General features: G+C 44.9%; 2 protein-coding genes and 1 pseudogene across 2 annotated transcripts; all 3 read left to right on the forward strand.

The window, feature by feature from the left end:
* Positions 1-4,301: 4,301 nt before the first annotated feature.
* Positions 4,302-4,928, forward strand: LOC147961358 (F-box protein At5g07610-like). The gene has a single exon (XM_087533777.1). It carries the CDS (start codon positions 4,386-4,388, stop codon positions 4,926-4,928), a length of 543 nt encoding a protein of 180 aa, XP_087389903.1. The 5' UTR covers positions 4,302-4,385.
* Positions 4,929-7,120: 2,192 nt separating this feature from the next.
* On the forward strand, positions 7,121-8,569 carry LOC147961359 (F-box protein At5g07610-like). The gene is made up of 2 exons (XM_087535679.1): positions 7,121-7,202; positions 7,296-8,569. The coding sequence occupies exons 1-2, from the start codon at positions 7,141-7,143 to the stop codon at positions 8,419-8,421; spliced, it is 1,188 nt and encodes a 395-aa protein (XP_087391805.1). The 5' UTR covers positions 7,121-7,140; the 3' UTR covers positions 8,422-8,569.
* A 1,598-nt stretch (positions 8,570-10,167) lies between these two features.
* On the forward strand, positions 10,168-11,593 carry LOC147961360 (F-box protein At5g07610-like; annotated as a pseudogene).
* Positions 11,594-20,623: the final 9,030 nt, after the last annotated feature.

Below are 20,623 nucleotides of genomic sequence, written 5' to 3' on the forward strand. Positions count from 1 at the left end.
CTCTTACTTATCGAAAGGACTACGATAGATCCCCTATACTTATGGGTCATCATACATCAACCGCGTTACTAAACGCTTCCACTTTGACTCTACGAGGGTACGTAGACACACTCTTTCCTCTCGTTGCTATGCATCTCCTAGACAGATCCGACCACCGAAGGCCAGTGGCGGAGCATGGCGAGCAAACAAGGGGGGATTCTCAATCTCAAAGTAAAATGTGCCCCAAAACACATGCATCTCACTGTCTCATAACAAATATTGCTTTCTCTCAGTTTCTCTCAGTTACTTGCATTTTCCTCCTGTCTCCTTCAAATTTCGGCAATCGACGGGCGGCAATGGTGCGCACCAAGTAGAAGCAGAGCCTGTTGCAATCCACCGATTCGTGTTGTGCCTTTGCCGTTCTCGCCGAGAGACTCCGCTGAGAGAGTCGATTCATCTAATCGATCAGCCCATGGCAAGTTCACGTGCAGGTGTATATATGTGTTAGTGCTTGTTATAATGCAACTTGTTATAATATAGGGAACACTGTCAGAAGTCAGCGGGCAGCGACACAGATGCAGGGACAGAAACCTCATATCCATTTTACTCTATTTTCTTATCTTTATTTTTTTACACTCAGAAACAACCGTGGAATCGACCCAAAACAGCGGAATCAAGGGCCGAACAAAGTATTAGTGCTCATGCGCGATGCAGATAGCCAGCGGGCTGACTTCAAAAGCAGCAGCGGAGACCAGGGCACTCGATCCATAGGACGAGAATGGCACTGCCTCGATCGAGGGCAACCGAATCGCGAGCGGGTCCCGATCTGGGCTTGCAAGGGCGGCCGGGTGTCCAGAGGACGCCCACAACTGGAGGCGGCGTCAGGGTGTGGAGAGGGCGCCCTTGCCTGGAGCCGGCGGCGGGCGCGGCAGGTGGTGAGCAGGGCGGCCTCGACAAGAGGTGGAGGCGCGGCGGCCATGGTAGGGGGTGGAGGTGGAGACCTCGACGGGAGTGGGCACGGCAGCCTCGGCGAGAGGTGTCGGCGCGGCAGACGCGGCGGGAGGTGAAGGCGGCAACCTCGGCGGGAGGTGGGAGGTGGAGTTGTGGACCTGGAGCATTTCGGTGAGAGAGCCGCTGGATCAGGCCGGCCTGGAGTAGAGGAAAACATGAACCACTGGCAAAAAAGTGACGGTAGTGTGCGAGGTTGGATCAGGTGGTGAGTTGCAACGCCAAAAAAACTCTGAACCTAGGCTCGATACCATGTTATAATGCAATTTGTATTACTAGGAGGTCAAAGCCACCATATATATATGATGTACACGAGGATGTCAAAAGTCAAGAATACAAAAGGCCAAAGGCCACCATCAATCTTTCCCTAATAATAAAGCACTTATTATTTCAGGCCGTACGTAGTCAGCCTTTTTGCAAAAAAAGTCACCGCATTTCTGAGAAATTAACCAGTAGTCCTATTTAAAGTGTGCTACTGATGGATAACGTCTCGTTTTTTTTTGCAAAAAAAAACCTTGCCACAACCGGCCACCTCCACCACTTATCCATTGCCTGCCTCCACTGAACCGCCGGGCATGCCCTGCTGCTTGCTGCCGGCGTCAACGCCGCAGAAGCCAAGGCAGGGGGATGCATCACAGCGGGTGTCCGCGCCGCCCAAGCCCAGGAATGGGGTGAGGCGTCACGTCGGGCATTGTAGAGCCCGGCGGACCGAGGCGTCGCGGTGGGCGTTGGACGGCGCGGCGGACCGAGGCGTCGCCCTATTACTGATGCACCATCAATATAACTCTAGCAATGCTACTATAGAGCAATCCTGGTGCCTATGTGCTAGCTCTTGCACGTATGTACATACACCTTATGTGGTGATTTGATCTTGTGGTCTAAAAACCTTCAAGGAGAAGAGACGAGTGCGTCCGTGTGTGTGTGTGGAAGGAGGGAGGAGTTTATTCTTGAGCTGGGCCGATGCTTAGTAGTAAATTTTCTTTTTGAGTTTTGAGGGGGGGGGGGGGGGGGGGGGGGGCTCCGGGGGGCCTCCATGAGCCTCCGCCAGTGCCAAAGGCCACATCCTAGGTTTTCATCCTGAAGATCAAGTCAAGGCAACTTTAAGCAATGCATTCAAAAAGGTAACGACAAATGACCCAAAAACACTATCATTGCTAGGTATAACCCACTAGAGTTAGACCTAGGGTTTCCACCTCAAAACTCGAGATTAGGTACTCGAGAAGCACCACTAAATCCTAGTAGCTATGATCCGCAACTTGCCATGATCCTAGTAGCTATACGCATGCACAATTTTAGCATGTGAAGCCACACAAATGATGACCATGCCCGCACAAGCAGGAACCCAAACTGTGACAAGAGTTAGTTGCCACCAAAGACTCGGAATGGCGAAGGAAAATGTCATACATACAATAAAGATTGATGAGGGAGGAAGGTCATCGTCACTGCCAAACTTCCACTTCGGGATGCTCCGACAACGCCGCACAATCCTCATGAATGACATTCGGTGGCAGATCCACATAGCACCATTAAATTAGATCGAGCTACAATGATGTTCACATCACATTCATCAGAGCGTCACATCAGCTATCATAAAAACATTTTTTACCAACCACGCCATTAAAGAATGTACTAACATTCCACCTTGACAAACAATGACTCCAACAAATGTGCACACAATAGATTCTTAAGCCTAGAGAAAGTATGAAAGGTATAAATGTCCAACAGTTAAACATATGGAATCCAACATAAAAGATTATACTATGTAAATCTTAATGGGAAAGGGCAGAAGGACACCACATCTTCCTTTGAGGTAGATTCTCTTGCCAATAAGGTTAATGCAGCCATTTGTAGCATATTGCTTACTGAACCGCCAACCTCTACCATCCTACTTGTTGAGGTCGCCTGAAGGCAAGAGGAGATGGGGACACACAACTAACATACCCTGTGCAAGTAGAAGTAGAGAGGAGCGAGAGAGGATGGCCGTGAGCCATATCGGCTGGAGGATATGCACGAGGATGATATGGCGATGCAAGGGAGAGAGGCGGCACATGAGAAGCATGAGAGGAAGGAGCTAGGATTTGTTGATGAGTTGGTAGTTGGTATACTATGCCTTAATTGTCACTGAGACGCAATCATATCCTCTATTTGCATCTCATAAACGGATCCAACTAATAGGAAAAGGGCCATTGACGTAGAGTCATTTGGTAGCCTGCATAGTGGTAGGTAGACTGCATGTGGAAGGAATCTTTTGCTTCAAGTGGTGTTTAATTGCTCGGATTGCATTGGATTCTTGTATCACACATTGTTTAAAGCATTTCCGTGGCAGGCTAAGGAGGAAAGGCTGAATCAGCCGTTTCCACTAATGCAGGGTTGTGCAGACCACAAGGTGAGAAAGATTCTCTTCTTTTCCGTGCCAGGATGCATCCTCCTCTCACAGCGCATGCGGGAAGCCGCCGCTACGAAACAAGACATCATGCTTGCTACTAAACCCCACTAACCACCATGGAGATTGTTTCTTGCATCATTTTTTCTCTAGCAAACCCCGACCAGTCTGACTCGTTTCCCTCATGTAGCCCGGTGCAATTGCTGCAGTCTACCAAATAGCCCCTTACTGCTTCTGTGGGTGATGAGTTCTACCACCACATATAAGTTTACCAATTTTGGCCATTCTATCACACTAAAATAATGCGAGGTGGCCGCATTGCTTTGTCTAGCAGATTCATGCCTTCCAATACAAACTAATGTACTATACTTAGAGCATGGTTGATAATATAGCCAGCTGCTGGCTATAACTAGTTGCCACGTCATCTATTTCCAATGTAATAGTCCACACATATAATACTTGGCTTTAAGAAAGTACTACTTTGTCAACACATGACCCATCTTTCACTCTCACAAACCTTCTTGGAGTTTGTGCGACAGCCCGCTTCTCTTTTCTTTCTTCCAACTCAGAAATAATATTATATTTAAATCCTTACAACCTGCTTATGTCACCAAATTATACTTGCTCTTACATTGTTGTAGACCTATTGTCATAGCTCGTCTCTTGGCATCAACATGAATGTTCGTGCAAGACTGACAAGAAGAAAATTTCCTTGATTATCAAGAAAAGCTAAAAGAAGTCCTTGAACTTTGAATGCACAGTGCCTCAGCCACACGAGCAGCGGAGTTTTGTTTTCTTTAGAAAAACACTAACGGCCCATCCCGCAACCCATTGACAGCCCAACCCCTAACGGAAGAAAACCGAAGTTCCTTGCTCGTGGCCGTAAGTTTCAATCCCCTTGCTCCTCGCTTGAGGCTCGACGAAACCGCCGGCCATCTTGCGCCGCCATGTTCGTCCCGTCGGATCGCTCCCGTTTCCACTGATGAAGGTTGCGTCTCAACTCTAAACTCGTGTCATGGCGGCCGAGAGGCTCGCCGACGATCTTCTCGTCGAGATCCTCTCACGCGTCTCGGCAAGGTCTTTGTGCCGCTTCAAGTGCGTTTCCAAGCATTGCCTCGGCCTCATCGACCACCCCGATCACCACAGGAAGCTCCCTCAAACCCTAGCCGGATTCTTCTACACTAGGAGTGACAACGGGCAGTTGCCTTTGAAAACAGAAGTCCGCTTTACCGGTGTCTGGGGGAAATGCTGCCCTCCGGTCAACACCTCTTTCACCTTCCTGCGCAGCCCCTGGCACGTCGATCTACTGGATTGCTGCAATGGCCTCCTCCTCTATCGCTGGTACGACCTCTCTGCTCCGGATGATGAGTTCTGCTATATCGTGTGTAATCCTGCCAGGGAGGAGTGGGTCAAGTTGCTGGACATCAGTCATGCTGACAATGTGCGAGCACTGCGTTTGGGTTTTGATCCGGCTGTGTCTGCCCACTTCTATGTGTTTGCATTGCTGGAGGATGTCCATTTTAACTACAGATATATTTGGAGCGACAAATGTTACTGATTCTGACCGGTTTACAATTCATTCAGTTGATTCCCGTTGGATTGTGATTCGTCCGTGATGTAACTTGATCCTCTTCACCATGGGGTCAGCTTCCACATTAATGTGCTATGATATGCACCGTCGGCAAGTCAAAGTGATTTGCAATCATGATGGCTATCCACGCCTACCATATGTGCCATTGTATGTAGAGTTACAATCACTTCACACATGACATCTCTATGAAATTAAGAACATCCATGACCTCACACTACCATAAACTGGACTATTCCCCACGGCTAAAAACCGACAACAAATTACGAAATACCTTTAGGAAAATATTTCCTGACGGCTATGGTTGTAGTCAATTGTCCATGCTATGGAGGAGTATCTTCAGTATTTCTGCTTGGCTTTGGTTCGCGTTTTCTTGGCCGATGTATGCCTGCTTTTAGCATAAGTCATGATCAATGACGGTCATGCAACATAAGCTCGTATCTTCCATTTTAAGTTGGGCAAAATCATAAGCATCTTATTGACAAAGAACTAGCGAATGATTGCTTGTCTTTTACTCGCATATGTTTGAAATAGTTTACCTTTGCTAAAATATATGTCTTAGTTGATTATGAAACACTTTGGATGAACATGGTGTCACTTCTGTTGATGCTAATAAGTTTTGTGGCGTGTTTAGAATAGAAAATGTCATTAGCAGAACATCAAGAGTCTGTGATTGGATCATAATGTTGATTCTTTTGCTAGACAAGTTTGTTAATCTAAAACTGAAGACATCCAGTTTGCCGGTGACTTTTGTTGAGATGGGCATTTGAACAAGGTCTGGAAGAAGAAATGTCGTGTCCCTTTTCATGGTAGTTTCACTTATTTCCTGTCAAAGAAAAAGTGTTAATTCTAGTTGTCTGGTCAGCATTTTTTGCAACATGCACCCCACTATCCCAATGCAAATTTACAGTGTTGACTTAGAACGCCCTGTAACACAAACAACGAGTGGCTGTTGCTGTAAAAAAAATGAAATAACAAGTGTTTGTCCTACTTCTACCATGTCTGCTTATGTTTTCAGATATAAGTAAATGATCCACCAACAAGAGTGAAAGACGGCACCACCTGTAAATAACATATACCTTGGAAAAAAATATCTTCAGGTTTTTCTCCCATTTTATAAACGAGTTTGTCTCCCATTTTTCATACAGGGCAAGGATATCAGTCTCGAGCCTCCAGGACAAACTGCAACCAACACTGCCATTTGTCATTTGCTCCCTTCTCTGTATCAGGGACAGCGCCAGTGTTTATGAAGAGACGGACTGATTAGAAGGAAGGTTTGGCTGTAAGAAGACACTCTAGGGTCTGGACATGTAGGAATTTTGTTTTCCGAGCAGAAAGTGCTCCAGACGACTAAAAGAGTGCCGTTCACTTTCCAAGGTACTTCAGTCGATCAGTACAGTGTTTCTGCGTCATTTCTGAAACAAAAAGTATAGAATGAAACCTGCACCTTTGTGTTGCCGCGCCCCTCTCATTCGCTTGCCTCACGGTGTCGTAGATGCCGCTATTGTTCAGGAGGAACGAGATCGTTTCTCCCTTTTGTTGTTCGTGGTTTAGAAGTGGATTGATGTAGGAGGGCACTCTTGTGCACATAAGGATGTTGCATAAACCTATGGGCACTCAAAATATCGGTAAGCTTGGGTTCGCTTGCTTTGACCATACATATGAATTCTGGCAGCCGGTTAGCAAGGAATCTATGGGCCAAAACCCACTTCATTTCAGTTTCTGATTCTACAAACCTAGAACCAGCTGAGGAATCTAAAAAGAACTAGCCATATGTTGTGGAAGGCGCTGGTCGCCGATGACCTGGTTAATTAGGCCAGAACAACTACCACCTCCCTACATGAAATAACACATCCACAAGCAAAGCAAAAACCTCTTTCTGTATATTATTCTCTCCTTCGCTAGATTCAGACAGAAGAGAGAGCGCTGTCGCCCAGGGAGATATTAGTACAATGCTGCCGTCAGGTTTAGCCCAATATATTTGTGTATATTCCTACTTTTATGTTTTTTTAGGGTTGATTTTCTAAAGGGGTCTAGTGGAAATGTGACATGTACTGCTTAGCCCAATATTCTAATGACGGCCCATTAGCCTTCCCTGTCGCGTAGGTTTAAATCCCCTCCCCCGCCACCCTAGGTTTCATCGCCCCCCTGCTCCGCTTTTGACGGCGCTGCGGCCGCCGCCATGTCCACACCGGTGGATCGAGCTCGCCCGTGGGAGGACGGACTCAAATCAACTCGGATCAGGTACGCAGAGCAGACATCGCCATGAATCGTCGCGACCTTCATCTCCCTTCTTCACCCGATCCCCTCAGACCTCTTCTCCATCTCTGTGTGCAGGTCATCCTCTCCTCCTCCCAGCGGCAGCGAGACGGCGGCCGAGAGACTCACCGACGACCTCCTCGTCGAGATACTCTCGCGCGTGCCCGGCAGGTCGCTCTGCCGCTTCAAGTGCGTCTCCAAGCACTGGCTCGGCCTCATCAACGACCGCACCTACCGCCGGAAGTTCCCCCGGACCCTGACCGGCTTCTTCTTCAGCAGCACCACGGAGGAGCAATTGGTACATCCAGTTCTTCCTTTCACCAATTTATCCGGGAGCCGCAGTAGCACCAGTCTCACCTTCCTGCCCAACGGCCGAAACGCCTTTCTTTTGGACTGCTGCAATGGCCTCCTTCTCTACGACGTATCTTCCCATCTTGGCAAGCGCCGTTACGTCGTGTGCAATCCTGCCACGGGGGAATGGACTGAGTTGCCGCATTGCGATCATGCCGGCTGGGTGGGTATTGTGCACTTAGGTTTTGATCCAGCCGTGTCCCCCCACTTCTATGTGTTTTTGTTGACGGACCAACTAAATGGATTTGGTCTCCCGGGTGTGGACGTCTGTTCATATGTCTATTCATCGGAAACCGAGAGGTGGGTTCATCAGGAGAAGAAATGGTACTGGGATATTGATCTCGTTCGTGTTCACTCAGCTGCATATCTTAATGGTTGTCTGCATTTTTTCGCCGAAGTCAATCACAATACCCTGTGTCTAGCTGCCGACAAGGAGGCGGGAACAATGATATACTCTCATGTTCCTCCTCTGAATGATGGTTTTATGCAGCAGTCACAGGGCTGCTTGTATTATGCTGGTTATGGAAGAGATGACAATGATGATCATGTAGTTCGACTGCTAGTTTATGTTCTCGAAGACTATAATAATAAAGAATGGATACTGAAGCATAGCATTGAAAGTTCACATCTACTTGGAGGGCGACATGATGTAGACATTGAGGAGGACTTTTGTTGGATTGCAATTCATCCAGAATGTAACTTGATCTTCTGCACCTTGGGCTGGGATAGAACGTTCATGTGCTATGATATGGATCGTCGGCAACTCAAAGTGATATGCAATCTTGAAAATGGCGCTCCACCATATCTGCCATATGTGCCGCTATATGAAGAGTTACAATCGTTGCACAAGTGATGTCAATTATTCGTGCTATTGCCTATGGAGCATCGGGTTTGGTATGTCTGCTTGCATTTGATTTGGCCTGTGATTGAATGTTCTGATGTTTACTATGCTTTTATGTTTGGAGCAATGGTGATTCGTTCTGGGGGCGTTGTGGCTGATTTCTCTCAGTTAGCTTATTCAAATGTTCAATGTACTTTCTATTGTATGTACTTATTTGTTATACCAATGGTTCTGGACATCAGAGGATGTGATACACTTTGGTTGATTACATTGTCACTTCTTTTGGTGCTATTTACTTGTCTGATTCAAATAGGTTATGCTGTTAGCATAACATCACAGCCACAATGCTGTTGTTTAGCAAATAGGAAATATTGTGGATCATAATGTTCATCCTGTTGGTAGGAACTTTTAACACAAAACTGCTCCAGAAAACTAGGAAGTCATTGTCTTTGTGTTAGTGGATTTTGTTCACGTAGGTAGGTTGAAAGAAATTAAAGTAAGCGATGTCGCCACAGTGCACTTCCCATGTTAGTCTTACTATAATTGTCCACATACACTCCAGTCCAGCAACTCTGATTTGTTAAATAAGAGAGGTAATTCAACTTACTGCTGTGGCGTTTGCGTACTGGGATGATGTTTATCTTCCAGGAGATTCATGCTGAGAAGGTCATCATGGCAATTGATTGCCTTGAGCTGGCAAACCTTTGGAAAACTAGGACTTCGAACAATGCTGCAATCTTACCTGTTCTTATGTAAATTTAGCAGCTTAGTAGGGTGTGCCTGCTTGAATTTCGTCCTCACTCTGGCTGGAGTGCCCTGATGCCTTCATGCTTGTAAGTTTGGAGCAATGGTGGATCATTCTGCGGGGATTGTCACTGATTTCTCTGAGACTGATTTTTCAAAATGTGTGCCTTGTGTGTGAATGCAATCCAGCCACAGGGAATTGCGTCGTGCTGCTGGCCTTGTCGGTTTGGGCTTCAACGCGGAACAGGTGCCCACATATATAGAGTCAAAAGAGAGATTGAGTCCGAGGGAGAGGGGGGTTTTCTTGGGGCTCGAGAGATTGAATAGATAGGGCCCCACAAGTTGTTAATTCGCCGTTGGGGAGTTCACACAAAAGGGAAGGACTTATTCTCAACGAAAAAAGTGCTCTCTGAACTGAACGTGAAAGTTGTTTTCCATCAGACGGCTGTTCACGTAACTCCACTCTCGGCTTGGATTATATATCCATTTGGTCCGCTCTCAGCCATTCCACACTCTGTAGACTCACTGCATTGCATTTCCTTGTATTTAAGTTGGTACGACGACATTAACGAGCACTCGGGGGGGGGGGGGGGGGGCAGTATGACAGTGTATCCGTCTCAAACCGGACAATGGCCATTAGTTGCAGTGGACACGAACGGAGAAACATGGATGAAATCCGTTGTCTCTAGTGGTTTGGTTGATGGTTTTATTTCAAGGACATAGGGTCGTGTTTGAGCTGGGAGTGCAGTGTCCGGCGGTTTGGTGGCACTCTTTCTAGGGCCATTGCATCGTCTGATGTTGGTTGCACCCCTTCGGGCCTAATCGTCAAACCTCTGCCCCGAGGAGCTGACAGGATTCTACGCTGAAACTCCGTCTAATCTGTCCCAGCAAACGAACTTGAGACATGCCGAAGCCTGAAAAAATGACTGGAAGAAGAAGCGTGACCATCCGTCCGAGCTTCGCCCCGCGAGGACTAAAACCCTAACCTATCTACTAGCCAGAGCCGAGGCCACCATGATTGCCCTCCCCGCCATCGACCACTCGAGCGGCAGCCAAAGTGGAGACGTACCCATAGGCTTGCCGGCGGAGGCGAGGGAAAGAAGGTTTTGCCTTAATCATCTTGTGAGACGAAAAAGAAAACTAAAATTGTTCTTGTTTCATCATAAACCCATTGCTGTAGCTCATTTTACGGCATAATGCATTGTTGTTCAGGACTTTTATTCCCGGTCACAAAGGAGATTGAGAACAGGAAAAATTTTCCTTGGAATTATCATGAGAATTTAGAAGGTTATCTTTTTTTTCAGCTGTGTTAGGTCATTTTGCACGTGTCCATGTGTGACAAAGGAAGGCAACAGGCTGCTAATGCGGGCATAAGAATGCCATGAATGCGCCAAAGTGATGAATTCCCGAGAGAGCTTCATTATTTAGCACATTCGGCGACCAACTGACAACCATTGGCTAACGCAAGAAAACCGAAGCCCGGAGCCTAGTCGCAGTGCTTCAATACCGTTCCGCCTTATCGCTACAGCACCACCGCCGCCATGTACATGTCGGTGGATTGCTCTCGGCCACGGGAGTAAGTCCAGTGTTGGAAATAATCCACACCTAGACACGTTACTCACGCACTAGTATGGTACAGTAGTTAATTAGGAGTATATAGCTATTCGGCGTGCCGTGTCCTGCTAGTAAATGTTGTAATCAGGTCTAGTTTGTTCCAGGAGTAGTAACTTGTCTAGGTTACCAGATCATGGAGTCCTTTACCAAGTCACGTTGGGTCTGCTCCTAGGTGTGTATATAAAGCACACCAGGGCTGTTGTTTTCTATGTATAGCCATCGCAAACTCATCGAGATACTATCGCCGATGACCTGCTCATCGAGATACTGTTGCGTGTTCCTGTAAGGTCAGTGTGCCGCCTGAAGTGCGTCTCCAAGGACTGGCTCAGCCTCATCGACCACCCCGATTACCGCAGGAAGCTCCCTCAAACCCTTGCCGGCTCCTTCTACACTCGGAGCGACAATGGGGAGTTACCTTTGGAAACAGAAGTCCACTTCACCAGTGTCTTGGGGAAAAACTGCCCTCCGATGGACACCTTATTCGCCTTCCTTCCCAGCCACCGGCGTGTCGATCTATTGGACTGCTGCAATGGCCTCCTCCTCTCTCGCTGGTGCGACGTTTCCGCTCTTGGTGACGAGTTTTGTTACATCCTGTGCAATCCTGCCACGAAGGAGTGGGTTTCGTTGCCCGATCGCAGCCATGAAACACAAGGTGGGCATAGAGCGTCTGGACTTCGATCCGACCGTGTCTTCCCACTTCTATGTGTTTGTGTTACTAGAGGATGTCAACTTTAACGACTACCTTGCTGAAGTGGAAGTGTATTCAGGGCTGTATGTGAGAATTTGGGGGCCCAGTGCAAAATCAAAGTTCAGGCGCGGTCACTAAGAAAAAATCGTTAGGGAAAGAAGTTTTTTTTTAATTTACCATATGCGCAACACAATTTTTCCAAGAGCTATGCAAAAAATTGTGTAAAATTATGAATTAATATCTACCAATCTGTATTTTAGTTGCAACGACCAATCTTTCTGGAACTTTTTTCCACAAAATCTTCAAGTCTTCTCCATTAGAGAATTTCAAGCACAATTCTGAAGTGCTACATTTAAAAAAATAATTCCCCTCCTTTTCATTTTCTTAAAATGAAAGCACCAAAAATGACTGTGGTCCTTTGATAGTTTGAAGTGATATTGTAACAATTTTGAGAAAAAAAAATCACATCAACAAGTAGTCCCATCAATGCTGCCATTGAGAAGACCAAAGGCAAAGAGTGAAAAAGGCATGCGTCTCCCAGAAAGTAATCAAAGGAGAGAAGACCAAAAGACCTGTCCAGATTTATCAAGGAGTAAATACTCTCGGTAGCTAGTGCTTTGTGTTCCGGAGTGAATTGGCTAATTTCTTCATGTACAGATGGCTCTAGTAAAAACTAATTTGGGGCCCCATTTTCTTGGGGGGCCCTGTGCAGTTGCACATCCTGCACATGTGCCCCATACGGGCCTGAGTGTATTCATTGGAAACCAGGAGCTGGGTTTACAAGGAAATTGATTGCACAACAGGAAACACAATTCTTTTGTTCTTTCCTTTTTTTGGGGCAATCTACCGCTGTCTTCCTCAACGGCTGTTTGCATTTTTACTCCAACAGCAAAAGGTCACCCTTTTTTATAGGTGTGGTGGACACGGTGGGGGAAACATCGATGAACTTCCATATCCCTGCTCATTTGAATAATGGTTTTATTCAGCACTCACAGGACTGCCTGCATTATGCCATGTTCGAGAAAGGTGAAGGTGATTTGGTTCGACTAGTAGTCTATGTTGACTATGACCGCAAAGAGTGGAAATCGAAGCATAGTGTTGAACCTTTAGACATATTTGGAGGGACAAATGTAACTGATTCCGATTTGTTTGCGATTCATCTGGTCGATTTCTGTTGGGTTGTGATTCATCCGGATTATAACTTAATCTTCTTCACTGTGGGGTCAGATTCCACATTAATGTGCTATGATATGGACCGTCGGCAAGTCAAAGTGATCTGCAGTCTTGATGGCTATCTGCCACGCCTGCCATATGTGCCATTGTATGCAGAGTTGCAATCACTGCACGCATGACATCAATATGAAATTCATTTCATGCATGACATCAATGTGAAACCGCCGCTGTCTTTGTAGGAAGATCTAAGATAGGAGTCATTTTTTCATGCTATGGAGAAGTATCTTGTATGTCTGCTTGGATTTAGTTCTCGTTTTCTTAACTGATCTATGCACGTTTTTAGCAAAAGTCATAATCCATGACTGTCAGGCAACATAAACTTGTATGTTCTATTTTATGTCCGGGAAAATCATAAGCATTTTATTGAGAAAGAACTGGCCAATGATTGCTTGTCTGCTACTAGCACATGTGTGAAATATTTTACCTTTGCTCATAGGTATGCGTTAGTTGATCGTGAATCTGGATAAATATGGTGTCTGCTCAGTTGATACTGATTACTTTTGTGTGCTTTAAATATAAAATGTCACTAGCAGGACATCAGCAAGCTGTTCTGTGATCATAAAACTGAAGACCCCCGCTTTGGCAGTGGGTTTTGTTCAGGTAGGCATTTAAAAAAGGTCTGAAAGAAGAAATGCACCGGTGTTCATGAAGCGATGGATCTGATTAATCAGAAGGAAGGTTCAGCCATAAGAAGACACTCTCTGGACACGTAGGATTTTTGTTTTCCTAACAGAAAGCGCTCCAGAAGACTGAAAGAGTGTGTTGCAAGCAGTGCCGTTCATTTACCAGTAGTTGTCTTTTCTAAACTAAATACCAAGTACTTAAATCAGTACAGAAAAAGTGGCGTCCATGGCCTTCAAGACATAATGAAACCAGCACCTTTGTGTTGCTGCGCCCCTCTCAGCTTGCCCCGCGTCGTGGATGGACATCGCGCGGGTTCAGGAAGAAGATTGTTCTCCCCTTTCTTGTTTGTGGTTTCAAGGTAGATCGATCGTAGGTAGGAAGGCACTCTTCTAGGATCCACACATAAGAATGTTGCATAGGGGCAATCACTTGTAGCCTTCAATTTTTAGCTCACAATCTCGGTAAGCACTAAGCTTCGGTTCGCTCGCTTTTGACCATACACATGATTGCGGGCAACAGGCTAGGGAATTAGGGAATCTATGGGCCAAAACCCAGTTCTTTTCAGTTTTTGATTCTGCAAACCTTGAACCATCCGAGGAATCTGATAAGAACTGGTCATATGTTGTGGATGGCGCTGGTCGCTGATGATCTGCTTAATTAGGCCAGCACACATTCTTGTGTGGGCTTGCTAATCCTCAGCCATACGATCAGTGAGCAACTAATGTTAGTTTTTCTCCCTTGGGATTCTACTGTGTTTGTCTTGCATTACGAGGAAGCATATTAGCGACTGATCTCATAATTACTGCTAATCTTTGGATTTTCTTAACTGAAGTGCGGATATCTAAACACAGGATAAAAAAGTCCCTACATATTGTGGTGGGCTTACGTCGGCCTGAACCTATGTTAAAATTAAAACTGTACAACCAAGGTCAGTGATGCACCAAGGTGATGGGGTGGGGAGGAAAAAAAAGAAAGAAACACAAACTTCAATCTCCATACAAAGGTGAAACAACATTGCACTCCAGTTTCAAACCAATGACTTGCAAGCTTCATCCCAGGAGCGGTTATGCCGTTGCTCAATTAACTACTACTGTTAGTTTTTCTCTCGAGAGATTCTACTGGTCTTGCATGATTACAAGGAAGCATATTATGGACTGATCTCATATAATTGCTGCTAATCTTTCGATTCTTAACTGAATTGAGGATCTCTAGAAACTCGATAAAAAAGAGTCATTTTTCATAAAATCCCCCCCCCCCCCCCCCCCCCATTGTCATATTTTTAACTCCGGGGTTTATCAGCCATGTCATTTTTTCATAGAAAATCTGCGCCTTGTAGTCGAAGGGAACATCTCCTCCCACTGAACGAACATCACGGGAAAGCCTGAAATAATCCAGGAAAATGCGAGCACCAGTGTAAAGTCTATGACTTTAACCCTGATGGGCTAGGGATATCGTTGTCCTCCTAACCATCCAACAACAGGTTTCGCCTCCCAGGGAGAAATTAGCACAATGTTGTCGTGAGCCAACCCGTCTACCAGGGCTGTCGATGAGAGCATGCGAGCTGCGCGACCGCACAGGGCCCCCAAACGCACTAATCTTCCGCTAATTACATGGCCATGTCTCGCACGATCTAACCGACTACTAGTGATTTATTTCCTTCTCTAGGCACGTCCCCGCATCTCCTTAGTTATCTCTCTGTATGCACCGGATTCTTTTCTATCTCACGCCCACACAACTGCCAACTGCATGCTCATTTATTTCGGGATCTGCCCGGTGATTGCTTGCGTGAGAATTAGAGGAAACGAAATCATCACGCTCCATTTGTGGGTGCTTTATTTACTGTAGACCAACCAGGGCAAAGTAGAGAATCAAAGAGGTAGAAATCAAATACACCTAGTAATATTTCAGAATTGCTAATGCCCCTAATGATTTGACAGGAGGTGGTATGAATTTTTAAAATTTTAGAGCCATACTTTATATTATGTGTCCATATCGCATGAATGTGCGACCTGTAATACTCTAACTTAGCCCGATTTAGGCCATGTGATTGGCTGCTAATCATGCAAATTTATCACTGTAACACAACCCCCATGTGCAAAGATCATTGAGAGATGATGCCTCGGATGATTTATGTGGCGGTGAGTGCGAATAGCGCGAATTTATAACCACAGGGCTACACAACCCTTTAATACTTCGCATTGGGCCCCCAAATTCCTGGGGATGGCCCGTCGCCTACGGAGACTTCCACCACCGTTGGAGGTTGTATAAAGTAAACCGTAAGACAAATTTATGCGGTAAGTAATTAAAGTTCTCTCGTCTCAAAGAAAATTAAGTGTCCCTAATTCCGTACGCTTCACCCCTCTTCCGCGATCTATCGACACCTTTCTTCTATTGTCACATGACTGCTAGTTTATGTTCTTAAAGACTATGACCGCAAAGAATGGGTACTGAAGCACAGTGTCGAAACTTCGCATTTGCTTGGAGGGCGATACATAGAATACCTTGATGAGGACTTCGAGTGGATTGCAATTCATCCAGAATGTGACTTGATCTTCTTCGCTGTCGCCCAGGACGATATCACATTCATGCACTATGATATGGATAGTGGACAAGTTAATGTGATCTGCAATCTTGAAGATAGCCAGCAGGCATATTTTCCATATGTGCCACTATATGAAGAGTTACAATCGTTGCAGAAGTGACATCTTATGCATGCTATGATATCGATAATGGACAAGTTAAAGTGATCTGCAATCTTGAAGGCGAGCAGCCATATTTTCCATATGTGCCGCTATATAAAGAGCTACAATCGTTGCACAAGTGATGTCTTATTCATGCCATGGAGAAGTGGGCATGGTATGTTGGCTTGAATTTGGTCCTCCTTTCTCTGATCTATGCATGTTTTTAAGTTTGGAGCAATGCTGGTTCGTTCTTGGGGCACTGCGGCTGATTTCTCTCTCACACTAGTTATTCAAAGTTTCAATGCACCTTCTTTTGTTTGTACTTGTTTTGTCCTGGTATACCAATGGTTCTGGACAACGGGAGATTGTGATACACTTTGGATGATAACATTATCACTTCTTTTGGTGCTATGTTTGTCCTGTCTTTTAAATAGGTTATTTTATTAGCAGAACATCACAGCCACAATGGTGCTGTTGATAGGAAATTTCATAATGTTCATCCTGCTGTTAGATAACTTTTGACACAACATTGCTTCAGAAGACTAGAAAGACATCCTCTTTATTTGTGGGTTTTGTTTGCATAGGTAGGTTAAAAGAGTTCAAAATAAGCGACACCGGGCACTTCCCATGTTACTGTTGCCTATAATGGTGCACATACACTGCAGTCCAACAAAATTTTGCTAGTACTGTAAATGAGGAAATACTTGTACTTATATTGAGATTGCATGTGATCGAAAGCTAATTTCACACATTGTTCTGTGGAAAGTTAGAGCAAATCAAAGCTACTGCTGTAATAGGATTGTATCAGGTTGATGCTCTAATGATATGCGTTCCGTACTTTTTAGTTGTCACCTAGCACAGGTAAAGCAATTGGTACGGTTAGAGCACTCATGGTGAAAAATTACTTGCAATACAAGTATATATTTCCGTTATCAGCACATATAGTCCTTGGTTATGAATAGGTTGACATTGAAGAAGAAAAGAAGCACACAGATGCACAGAGTTTCTCTGATCCAAATTCTGGTCAACAAAACAAACAATTTTAGAGCTATAAACCCAACTGGTTTCAGTTTGAGAAAAGGACCTTGAAATGACTATATATTTTTCTAAAGTATTGCAATCTGACCGTACTTTTGTATGCATGTTGTCAGTGGTGCTCAAACCAAATAGGGGGCCTCTGCTGTTTTGTTATGCTGCGTCTGGTCCATGTTTGTTATATTGATGTATATATTTTTGTCTGGAGTTTATGAATAAATCAAATAGCACATGCGCCACCCATATCAACATGGATTAGTGACCCATGTCTTTGTTAATCTAGATGATACCCTGCACATTGTTGCGGGAATATTTTGCGAGATATTTCAATGTGATTCATTGGATGAAACATGAATATTTGAAGTAATAATATAAAAGGCTAAAACTAGAAATACATATAATTTATTATGTTCCAGTATAGTATAGTTGTAAAATGTTTATTAAATACAAATAACATAATAGAATGAAAATTCTCGTGTATGCTTGCATGTTGAGATGAGTCTTTTTTTTCATGCATGTTTCATCCAACTAATTGAAGACATCCTATTTTTCACCACAACTTGCCATGATCCTAGTAGCTATACGCATGCACAATTTTAACGTGTGAAGCCACATAAATGATGACCATGCCTGCACAAGAAGGCAGTCAAACTGTGACAAGAGTTGGTTGCCACCAAAGGCTCAGAATGGCGAAGGAAACTATCATACATACGATAAAGATTGATGAGGGAGGAAGGTCACCGACACTGCCAAACTTCCACTTCTGGATGCTCCAACATCTCCGCACCTTCCTCATGAATGACATTCGGTGGCAGATCCACATAGCACCATTAAATTAGATGGAGCTACAACGATGCTCACATCACATTTATCAGAGCCTCACATCAGCTATCATATAAACATATTTTGCACCAACCACACCATTAAAGAGTGTACAAACATTCCACCTTGACAAACAATGACTCTGACAAATGTGCACACAATAGATTCTTAAGCCTAGAGAAAGTATGAAGGGAATAAATGTCCAACAGTTAAACATATGGAATCCAAAATGAAAGATTATACTATATAAATCTTAATGGAAAAGGGCGGAAGGACACCACATCCGCCTTTGAGGTTGATTCTCTTGCCAACGAGATTAATTCAGCCATTTTCTGCATATTGCTTACTAAACCGCCAACCTTTGCCATCCTACCTGTCGAGGTCGCATGAAGGAAAGAGGAGATGGGGACACGCAACTAACATACCCTGTGCAAGATTACGTAGAGAGGAGAGAGAGAGAGAGGATGTCCACGAGCCATATCAGCTGGAGGATATGCACGTGGATGACATCGCGATGCGAGGGAGAGAGACGACTCATGAGAAGCAAGAGAGGAAGGATCTAGGTTTTGTTGATGAGTTGGTACACTATGCTTTAATTATCATTGAGACGCAATCATCTGCTATATTTGCGTCTCACAAATGGATCCAACTAATAGGAAAAGGGCCATTGACGTAGAGGTGTTTGGTAGCCTGCATAGTGGTAGGTAGATTGCATGTACAAGAAATCTTTTGCTTCAAGCGATGTTTGCTTGCTCGGGTTCCATTAGATTCTTGCATCACACGTTGTTTAAAGCACTCCCCGGCCAGACTGAGGAGGGAAGGCCGAATCAGCCGTTTCCACTAATGCAGGCTCAGGCAGATCATGAGGTGAGAAAGATTCTCTCATTTTCCCTGCCAGGCTGCATCCTCCTCTCACATTGCATGCAGGAAGCCACCGCTACCAAACATGACACCATTCATACTACCAAACCCCACTAACCACCATGAAGGGGACCAAACTACATGCCTAGATCATTTTTTGCATCATTTTTTCTCTACCAAATCCTTGCTGTCTTACTTCTTTCCCTCATGCTGTGAAGATGACCCTTCTTGCAAAAAAACCACTATGCAGTTTTGCCTCTAAGTCGTGCCTCGACAGGTGGGAGATATAGCCGCATCATGGGCGTTACAAGTTGGTATCAGAGCCATCCCCGACTTAGGAGCCCCCTGCTTGATCGAATCGCTGACGTTGTTGAGTCTAGAACAAAAATGTTTTGAGTCTTACGATTATATATATCGGAGAGTAGAATTTTTTTTACTCCTCAGTCTCTTCGTCGCTCTGGTGAGGCCTCCTGACGTAGATGTTTTGACTTTCCTCTCTTCAGATTTCATGAAAAAAATTAGGATCACGCGGGTATCTTGGAATTGTTCCAATATTCTTATGACGAGAAAATTGTTCTTGGTGCCTCCTGACGTTTAGGGGTTGTGGCAGTGTCCCGGGGAGTTGAGCTCCGAGATTTTGTCGTCACAATTTTATCGTTGCAGTTCTGTAATACCTGAGTTTGCCGACATCAAAAATCTCTTTTATGCTGCTAGTGGTGAGATATCCTCGATGCCACCCAGTACTGGGGTAGGAGTTCGGGAGTATTTCCATAACTCGTATAACAGATGCTTTTCGAAGGTTGAGGTACACGATTTCCAGAGTTTTCTTGGTTATGTGTTGACGGATGGATATAGTTGGAGCGTGGGGCTTGTTAGTTGTGTGATATATATTGTGCCTTCCTGTATCCCCAACACCAGATTGCATAACCAGAAAGTTTTGGGAGTTTATAGGTGGGAATTCAAGTAGCTCTAGTATTTCTTCCCGCAGATATTTGGTTTGTGATTGGGTGATCCTTACCACTTATTTTTTCCAGTCGTACCTTGTTGTTTCATTCATCAACCTTTATCTAAGTGGTTTCTCACCTTAATGGACGTGTGATGTTAACTTTGGAATTCATTCGTTCAAGCTATGTTCGGATGTTTATTGTGAAGACTATATGTTGCAATTTCTATCCGTTGATTCAGCTTTCTATTTGTCTATCAAGATTTTAACGGATGTCACCCTCCTTAGGATGGCTCCTCCAACGCGTCTGAATCCGGACCGTAATGATGGGGAACAGGCGAACCCTCCACCTCCACCTCCGCCTCCGGAGGCATGGCAAGCTGTCATGGCAGCCACCAATGCCAACACCTAGATGCTTTTGGAAATCTTGCAAGAGCGCAACCAAGGCTAAGGCAACCAAGGAAATCAAGGTCAAGGGCAGTTCAACAATCAGCCTCAGTTTGCTACGCTCAACCAGTTCCTTGCAAATCAGCCGAAGTCTTCCAGCAACTGTGTCGAGGCCACAGACGCCGATGATTGGCTCATGAACATCAGCAAGCATTTTAAATTTAGCAATGTAAGGTCTAAGGTCTATGTCAAGTTCGCTTCTTTTCAGCTCAAGGACCAAGCTGCTAATTGGTATCAACAATACAAAGATTCCTAAGGAGGTCGAGTGATTAGCTAGGATGATTTCTGCCGAGACTTCAAAGCTCATCATATTCCAACAAGTGTTGCTGAGAGCAAGCTTGAGGAGTTCCGCAATCTCAAGCAAGGAAGCATGTCTGTGTACCAATATAACATCCAGTTTCAGGAACTTGCTCGCTTCGCAAGGCAGGATGTTCCTGATGAAAAGAGCATGATCTATCACTTCAGGGGTGGCCCCAAAGAAGATCTGCAGTTATCTCTCGTTCTTGTTGAGCCTACTAAGTT

This window comes from Triticum urartu, chromosome 7A (assembly GCF_056163025.1).
Source record: "Triticum urartu cultivar PI428250 chromosome 7A, HENAU_Tu73, whole genome shotgun sequence".
NCBI classification, from domain to species: domain Eukaryota; kingdom Viridiplantae; phylum Streptophyta; class Magnoliopsida; order Poales; family Poaceae; genus Triticum; species Triticum urartu.

Bases quoted from the DNA above. Each gene is read 5' to 3' on its own strand.
- LOC147961358 (XM_087533777.1), top strand. From the start codon at position 4,386: ATGGCGGCCGAGAGGCTCGCCGACGATCTTCTCGTCGAGATCCTCTCA.
- LOC147961359 (XM_087535679.1), top strand. From the start codon at position 7,141: ATGTCCACACCGGTGGATCGAGCTCGCCCGTGGGAGGACGGACTCAAA. The intron at 7,203-7,295 runs GTACGCAGAGCA...CTCTGTGTGCAG, and splicing joins CTCAAATCAACTCGGATCAG to GTCATCCTCTCCTCCTCCCA.